Here is an 8,405-nt window from a genome sequence, read left to right on the forward strand (position 1 = left end):
CTTACTTAAATCAGTAAAATTCTACTTAAAAATTTTTCCACAAAAATTATACTTTCGGAAATGACATGTGGCGTAAGATGATTAGTTAAAAATTTGATCTGAAATTAAAAATAAAATTATTTTTTATTATTTTATAAATAAAAAAATTATTAGTATTTTAATACTAATTGACTAGACTCTTGCCCAGCCTAGCTCATTTTTTAGAAGTAGAGATGCACTTAACCAATTACTATTATTGCAATCAATTACTATTCATTTGGGTGGATTAAATGGATTCATTTTTTAAGGGTGGAGTTGCTGTCAAGTTCTTAGAAGTTGTTTTGATACCAACATAACGCTTCTTCGCAGGCAGAGTACCAAGTTCACTTTACCACCACAATTTTCTAACAAAACAACCCACATCCAAATTTGCCTTACATGCCAAGATGCCAAGTTTTATAGCCCACAGTCGGTTGCACCAACAACGCTTATGACAACGAAAAATTTGCTTTTCTGTAAATCAAAGATCCCCATACGTTAACATTGACTACCTTATAAATCCCCGCCATAACCGACAAACCGTGCAATAGTACAAGCAACAGTAAGGTTTTATAAATGTAAGGGAAGCAAGAAGCAAATGTCGCTTATCTGCTACTGTACAATTTAACAAGCAGCTCACCTCCAGCTGCTGGTCAATCCTTTCAGGCATAATACTCTGTATAGAGAAATGAAAAATATTCCTAATGCTGATCGCTTTGAAACCGCATTTTCACATGCTCAGCTGCTTGAGAGAGATACCTTTGCACCACATTCTTCGCCAGATCAAAAATTTGAGATAAAAATCTTGTATGATTCTGGTTCAGCTATGCATGAAGTATTTGCGAATCCTGCAAACAAGTAGCAAACCAACATCAACCGCACAATACATATTAAGTAACATGATTCCAAACGTATGGGACCTTTGATTGATCAACTTAATCATCGACCCATGCATGAATGATATGGGGAGAATACTAATGAATTCCCGAAATAACAAAGGCTAGCCAACAATTAAAAGTCTGAAACAGTGTTGAACGGTTGAAAACCCAGGCACAACCGAAATACAGAGGAGAAGAAAGTGAGGAGGAAGCTCAGTTCCAAGAATTCTTACATAGAACACAACAGTTCTTAGTGTAGTCTAATTTAGTATCGAGGAACTTTGTGGAATTGACGGTTGTGGCTTGCAATATCAAAGACATTATAACAATCTATAAAACTCCATCCCCATACAGTTTCTTTTTCTTTTGGGTATATCACATGAGTCCTTTTTCTTAGCAACTGGGGTCCTACGTTCTACTTAAACCAATGCTATTTTTAGTCTCTGATCTTTCTTTATACCCATTATCTTGAATCTACTATTCCTTTTATCTTTCTCTTTTCTAATTTTGGCACGACCTTAGATCTTCATTGCACACCATCCCACCTTTTCCTCTTGTCCTCTTCGATTCCTGCCGTCCCCTCGCTTTGAATTATTATCCTCACTCCTAATCTACATTGATTAAATAAAAAGGACACTCATCATATTCGAATTTCAATCCTAATAACACATATAAATATTAACATCTGCATCCCACACCCACACCCACCTTCATCCACCCCTTGATACATTTTATCTCTCGCCTTTCAGCAAATTGTACATCAGTCAAAAGCTATCTCTATCACAATAGTAGAATGCAATTCACAATTTTTTGAGGCCAAGGTATCTTTCCTCGTTCAATTAAAAACATCGATATTCAATAAGAGAGCACATCAATAATGAATTTTTACCTAAATAGAAAGTATATGATTAAGAAGAAAACCACAAAATATGCCACAGGTACACACGTTCTCCGGCTTGATTTTTTCTCAAATACCTACAAAGCAAATAACTTGATCTCTCAGCCAATTGCCCATAAGTGATAACACAAAAAAGAAAAAAGGGAGAAGTGAGGTTTAGGTACCATTTTAAATCTATCCATTGTTCCAGACAATATACCCCTTGACACATCCATGCTATTGCCCTGGTTTTACAGGATAATCAAACAAGTTCAAACATATAAACAATATCTAGAGAAAAAGAAATATCTAACAAGCAGAGTACGTTTAATAAGTAGAAGCATACCATTCGGTCAAGCAAGCGATTATGGCTCTCCACCTCTTCATGAATATCACCTGTTAACTGTAAATAAAACATTTTTATTTTGTAAGATTAAAGACTGATCAACCCGAACCCACCTCCATACCATTGCATTAATATACAATCAACTACAACTTCAACTTCACTTTCAGTAAGAAGAACAATATCTAGCATCAGATCTTATGCATCAGGCATGCTGTTCTTATAAATTTAGTTATTAACATTCACATGAAAGTCTGTAATTCTGAATGTTCTACTACCACTTTTAAATGAATACCCTATAAATGTTTAAAAGTCTTAAGCAGTCTTCACATTATGGCAACAGAACATATTACCCACTGTCTAAAACAGCATGGCTCATATCAACTTATACAATGTTACGTAAAGATATTTTCATGTCTAATAGAATATAAAACATGTTAAGATATTTATGAAACAAAGGTTCAACTCAACAAATTCAGCCAGTAAAGATATCTTATATTGCACTCACTCTCTTCAGAAAAACAACTCTATCTTGTAAACTTTGCACGGCTTTGTCATTATCATGCTCATTAAAGTCATGGGAGTATGAGGAGGAGGCCCTAAGACCACCTTCCTCAAGGCCATCTAAAAGAGACGCTTTGGAGGAACGGTGCTCCCTACAAAAAGAGCAAACATAGTCAAGTATTACACAAATGTACCTAGGAAACCACAAAAAACTGCTCGTAATTAATGAGTTCTTGCTACAATGCAATACCGGCTCAAAACTACAACATATTAGGGGTTGACACCAGTATCTTGAACTATACTCAAAAATATGACAGTGCGAATGACCTTACAAATTGTCCTAGCAACAGTTTGTGGCACGGTTTCTAACTAAAACAAAACTTTTCTAACTAAAACGAAGCTAACACGTTAAATAAAGTTAATAAACGCAAAATGGTACTACGAAAAAAAAGAAGAAAAATGAAGTTTGTAGTATTTCTGTACTGCGAAAGATTAAGGCAAAGTACCAAAGAACTGGAGAAAGACAGTTAATCATATATTCGGACCCAACAAGCACAAGTCTAAGGGATCGGAATCTCGAACGATGATCACAGCTTATAACTTCAAAATTTCACCAGTTTTACACAAATTGCAAATCAACACCTTGTCCCCGTTTTCACAGATTTCCTTCCGACTAATCCGGACTATTAACAATAGTTCTATCCTCAACTTGTAAACTAATCAAACGGACACTAAATCCAACCTGCATTTTAAATTTACCAAGATTAATGCTTCAGATAATCGCAAGTAGAGCTCGTACTTAGTGCTAATTACAAGATCTAACCAATAAATTTCGAAATTAATAATCCAATTAGCAACACAACATTGCGTGCAGAGAAAAGATAAAATTCTGAAGGAGCGAAAATTCGAGATCTTGATATATAAAATACGTACTTATCAGAGAATACGAACCTTCTGTTACTCATTGACTGCAGCGTTCGCAGATTCGACGTCCTTTTTGCCCCAGTAGGATTTCGAATCGCAAGGACGAAATTGAATGGAAATTTCTGGCAATGGTGTTGGAGAGTGTAATAGTGAAGTTTGAAATGGTTGATCTTCCTCCGTTTGGTTGCTGAGAAAATGTGGGAAAGGAAAGGAAAATGAAAGAGGAATTTTGAGGAATTGATTTCAACGGAACGGAAAGGCAGTTATTGGAGTTCCACGTGGTGCCAGAGGTTGGGCTTGCCGCCAATAGGCTTCTTGGGTTCTTTAGGCCCACCTAGATTTTTTTACTCGAAAAAAGGATTTTCAAGATCCAAGAGATTGAGAAGAAAAATGTTAGATAGACGGGATTAGAAATGTCTTCATAAGCACCTCAAAGTTATGTAAAAGGGATATTTAAATGATTAAATCCCTACTTGCAAGCTGTCATTTGAAATCTCTCATGTGCTTTATTATGTTCATGGATATGGATAACCGTGAAGATCTGTACTTTTTTAACCTAATCAAGCGGATATGGTAATAGCATTCTCTGCCCTGAAATCTCCTCGTTTACTCGTGTAACATTTTAATGTTAGAATATAAGTATGATTGTGAGTGCTAAAAACCGGCTATACTGTTTCAATTGGTATGGAAAGGTCTTATTGTAGAGTTTAAAGTTGTCCTAATCAGTTTCAGGATTGAAACTTTAATAAATCATGATACTTAACGCTCATAGTTGGATTGGAATTGTGTGTTTGTTTCCTATGCTGATTTTAATAGGAAAATCACAAGGATTGTTTCAATATAAAATATTGGCCTCTACTCTCACAAAACATACGCTCAATATTAAACTAAGACCTATTGTTAATTTGAGTACTTTTGGAATTGTGATTTTAATACTTGTATAAATTGTGGTTCATGTGCTTAATCTCTTCATATGTTTTTGATAAGTTTAGTCTTACATGTAGTATCAGAACTTAAGATTTTTGTTCTTGAATTCAAATAGAAAGTATTAAATTGAAGTAGTAATCGACGAGATGGTCTAGCGGGAAAATTGACTTTGGTTTGCAAAAGAAATTTTTAAGGTTTTACAGAAATAATAGAGAGGATGTCTTTATGTAAAAGGTTAGGTAGTGTTGTTTTCAAAATTATTTTACCATTGCAATTTTGAAAAAGAGGAAAGTCGTGTTCTATCTAAACCATCTTTCTGCAAAAGATCAAGGGGTTGTTGAGGTTTGTGAATATATGAACGCATGCATGCACTTGTGAAATTTCTTTTGAGCAAGAATTGGTGTGAAACCCTGTTCCTGGATTTCACTATTGTAAACTACATATTTGTATTAATGAGATTTTATATATTTTTGGAAAATTTATATTAATTTTATAAAATTTAGATTTTAATTAAACTAATTATGAAATTTTAATTTTTGTCGGTAATCGTTGAAAATCCAGTCCTTACGAAGTCACACTAAGTATAATTGGACAGAGCTCGATCCTATGAGCGATTAGGGGAAAACTGTTCTCGAATCGGAGTTGAAACGAAGAAATTAGAGAAGTTTTAGTTGTTAAAATAAATAAATAAATAAATAAAATAAGGACTAGAAGTTGCCAAATGGCAACGGAGAGAGAGGGGGAAAATGAGAGACGCAACAAAGAAAATGAGGAAGAGGGTGATTAATCAGAGGAGAAGAAATGAGGGAAAGGAGAGAGGAAAGAGAGCCAGCTGACCTAACCCCCTACTCAACCCAATTATAACCCGTTTCTGGCGACGAGTTTTGACGATTTTTCTTCAATTTTTCCAACGAAATCCACCTATACACCACCTTAAAACATCACAGCATCATTCCCTCTTCCATTTACACCAACAACCTAAGCCATTTTGGCCCTATTTCGTTAAGATCAAATGTCACCAGTTTCTCTCTACGTCCGACATAAGCATTGTGCTTAGACAGCCAATCCATTCCCAGAATGATATTGATCTCCACAAGTTTGAAGGGAATCAAATTGGCCTCCAACAGTTCCTCTTCGACAATAATTGGGTAATCCCTAAACTCCCACTATGCACAAAATTAATCTACAGAAGGCAATTGTATAAACATATCATATCCAAGTGATGAAGGTTGTTGGTTCACCACCTGCGCAAATTGTTGGTTCACCAGTAGCACCCAGATCAATCAGAATATTAGCCCAATGACCAAAAACAAGTAACGTACCAATGATAACTCTGGGATCCTGCTCTGCCTCCCGCTAAGTCATGGCGTTGATACGTCTATAGGCTTGACGTCCCGAACTACTGTTATGGCCACCACGAGTCCTAGCACCCTGGCTATTGCAGCCTGCTTAGCTCCTCTGAGCACGACTACCTGAAGTTGCTCCAGAATATTGCGGATGTCGCTGAGTAGAAAACTGAGTACTCGAATTGCTGCTTCCACCATAACTCTGAGTACTCGGATTATTACTCCCACCATAACCCAAACCAAAAGCAAAATCATCAAATGAGCATGGAGTACCGTAATTACGGGCAATATGTCCAGAGCCGCCACACCTGAAACACATGGCTAGACCAGCATTGCAATCTCCCCGATGACGCTTACCACAACAAGCACAAGCCTCAACTGTTGGATTAGAATAGCTGAAATACTGCCTCGCCATCTCACTGCCTGAGCCTTCATTGGATGATCCCGAACAATAACCATGTCGTTTAAATGACTGAAAGTGTATAGGGCCAAAAGGGGAAGAAGAAGTAGAAGGCTCCCTCATGCTCTTGGATTGGAATCCACGACCCCGCTGATTCTGGTTCTGAGGTTGATTCTGGTTTCGAGGTTGATTTTGGTTTTGGTGCTACTTATGGTTAAGTCTGCTCCACCTTGTCTGCTTAACCCTCAAAACCGCCTCAATCATCTCCTCGTAGGATGCATACCTATGTGGTGCAAAAAGCTCGCATATGTCATCATTTATATCAATCCCCAGCTGTATCATCATCTCCTAAGGTTTCCATAAATTCCATTGTGGTGTCTCGACAACCGTCGAAATATGCTATTAAACTTTGTGATACTCAAGTTGCCCTGGTGAAAATTTAGAAAAGTCTCCTAAACGTAGCCCAAGCCATCATAGAGTTACGTAAGCAAGAGTCTGTCACTAACTTCTACCAATATCTCGTGTTACCTTGAAAGAAATAACCAGCGGTATTCACCCACTCAGCCATTGGGCATTTCATACTCTCCAAAATGTCTTCCATCTTTTCTAGCCAATCTTCAGCCTTCTTACAAGCTCCAACTACATTCAGCTCGGTAACGCCGTGACTCCGAGCAATCTCCATATAGGTACGACTTGACCCGCTATGACTAGAAAAAACATTTCACAAAACGAAGGTCAACTGCTAAATCCCACCCATTTAACCAGAATGAGATCGACGAGGCACGTGCCCACCATGAAGATCCATGATTCTGATAAGAGGAAAACAAGATTTAGAAGGATGAAAGATCATAGCTTCAAGAAAGATTATGATTACCAAATGAAAGAATGAAGTCCTAAATATGCTCTGATACCAATCTGACACACCCCGATTCCCTGTCTGAAGGATAACGAAAGGGCTATGTGTTGGCCGACACCCGAGGGTGACGTAAGCCATTTTATGAATACATATGCCTAGAACATTAGAAACATGCATATAAATTTCGCACATAACTATGCAATGTAATTTTCAAATACAATCTTATCAAAACAATATAATAAGTTCAACTGCAAAATAATAATGATGATGATGATGCATGACATGTTCGGAACACACTACTAATTCGGAATACAAGCAGAAGGTGTAACAGAAAGTGATATTACAAGAATGTTCAAGCAAAGAGAATGACACAATGTCACTAGTATGGGAATGTCTCGTAGCTTGGGTCATATGCCTCATGCCTAGGTTCTGAGGAGACGCAAAACAAGACATGAGTAGACCAAGTTGATATATAACTAATACTAAAATAGTTTTTATCAACGTACTAACCCCCAAAGTTTAGGAAAACTCAATAGTATAATATGTAATAGGTTTTCCGAAAATCCTAGCATACCATAAAACCTTTCATAGAACATATATCATGTAAAATGTGCTTAGTAGTGGTATCAAAATCGTCCGAAAGCAGTATCCTTCACTCGTATGCCCTACATCACTCGACCAAAGCCATATAAGGATATCAATTACCTGTAGGCAGGACTAAATCTTCATTCGCCCAAAGGTAGTATCATTCGCCTGTAGGCAGATCATTCACCCGTCAGCAGTATCATTCGCCAGTAAACAAATCGTATGAGTAACCACTAAATAAGGACAAAAATCATTGAACATAATCTTTCCAAAACATATATATATATATATATATCATCAGAGCTCAACAGCTCAAACATCATATCATAAATCATGTTCAAAGTATATAATCATAAATCATATATACTTCAAAGAACGTAAAGTCGATAAAGCATGATATTTCATAAAGCGTAAATCCAGTTTACTCATAAACGTTTCATAAAACGTAGCCATTAAATCATGATTTTCATGTATGCATTTATAATAGTAAAATCAAGCATATTGGAAGGGGTCCATTCACAAATACTTTGTTGTCAAAGAGCCGTGCGAACTAGGGTGGACGGAAATGCCACTAATAAACGCACCTAAGCACATAAAGGGACCAATTAATAAAACTATACTAAAACGATTGAATTTTAGGAAACGAATGTCATAAGCGGATTCAGGATGTCAAAAAACCTAAGGGGGAACCTCGAGTACCCTCATATGCCGCCGCTACACTCCGCCATAGGGCGACTACCCGAACGG

General features: G+C 36.9%; 1 protein-coding gene across 4 annotated transcripts; it reads right to left on the reverse strand.

Moving 5' to 3' along the window:
* Positions 1-566: 566 nt before the first annotated feature.
* On the reverse strand, positions 567-3,790 carry LOC137732491 (bet1-like SNARE 1-1). Of its 4 annotated transcripts, none has more exons than XM_088687258.1 (7): positions 3,554-3,790; positions 2,625-2,772; positions 2,120-2,176; positions 1,959-2,018; positions 1,786-1,871; positions 1,442-1,507; positions 567-866 (listed from the first exon to the last, which is right to left on the reverse strand). In XM_088687258.1, exons 1-7 carry the CDS (start codon positions 3,583-3,585, stop codon positions 839-841), a joined length of 477 nt encoding a protein of 158 aa, XP_088543384.1. In that variant the 5' UTR covers positions 3,586-3,790; the 3' UTR covers positions 567-838. The 4 variants fall into 4 exon arrangements, with proteins under 4 accessions (XP_088543384.1, XP_088543385.1, XP_088543386.1 ...); XM_088687259.1 differs by having other exon boundaries at positions 3,572-3,787; XM_088687260.1 differs by lacking the exon at positions 1,442-1,507 and having other exon boundaries at positions 3,554-3,787.
* Between the last annotated feature and the right edge of the window lie 4,615 nt (positions 3,791-8,405).

The sequence above is a fragment of the Pyrus communis genome, chromosome 16 (assembly GCF_041283825.1).
Source record: "Pyrus communis isolate YQ-2024b chromosome 16, ASM4128382v1, whole genome shotgun sequence".
NCBI lineage: Eukaryota > Viridiplantae > Streptophyta > Magnoliopsida > Rosales > Rosaceae > Pyrus > Pyrus communis.

Bases quoted from the DNA above. Each gene is read 5' to 3' on its own strand.
- LOC137732491 (XM_088687258.1), bottom strand. From the start codon at position 3,585: ATGAGTAACAGAAGGTTCGTATTCTCTGATAA. The intron at 2,019-2,119 runs GTATGCTTCTAC...CTGTAAAACCAG, and splicing joins ATCGCTTGCTTGACCGAATG to GGCAATAGCATGGATGTGTC. The intron at 1,508-1,785 runs GTAAAAATTCAT...TAATCAATGTAG, and splicing joins ATCATATACTTTCTATTTAG to ATTAGGAGTGAGGATAATAA.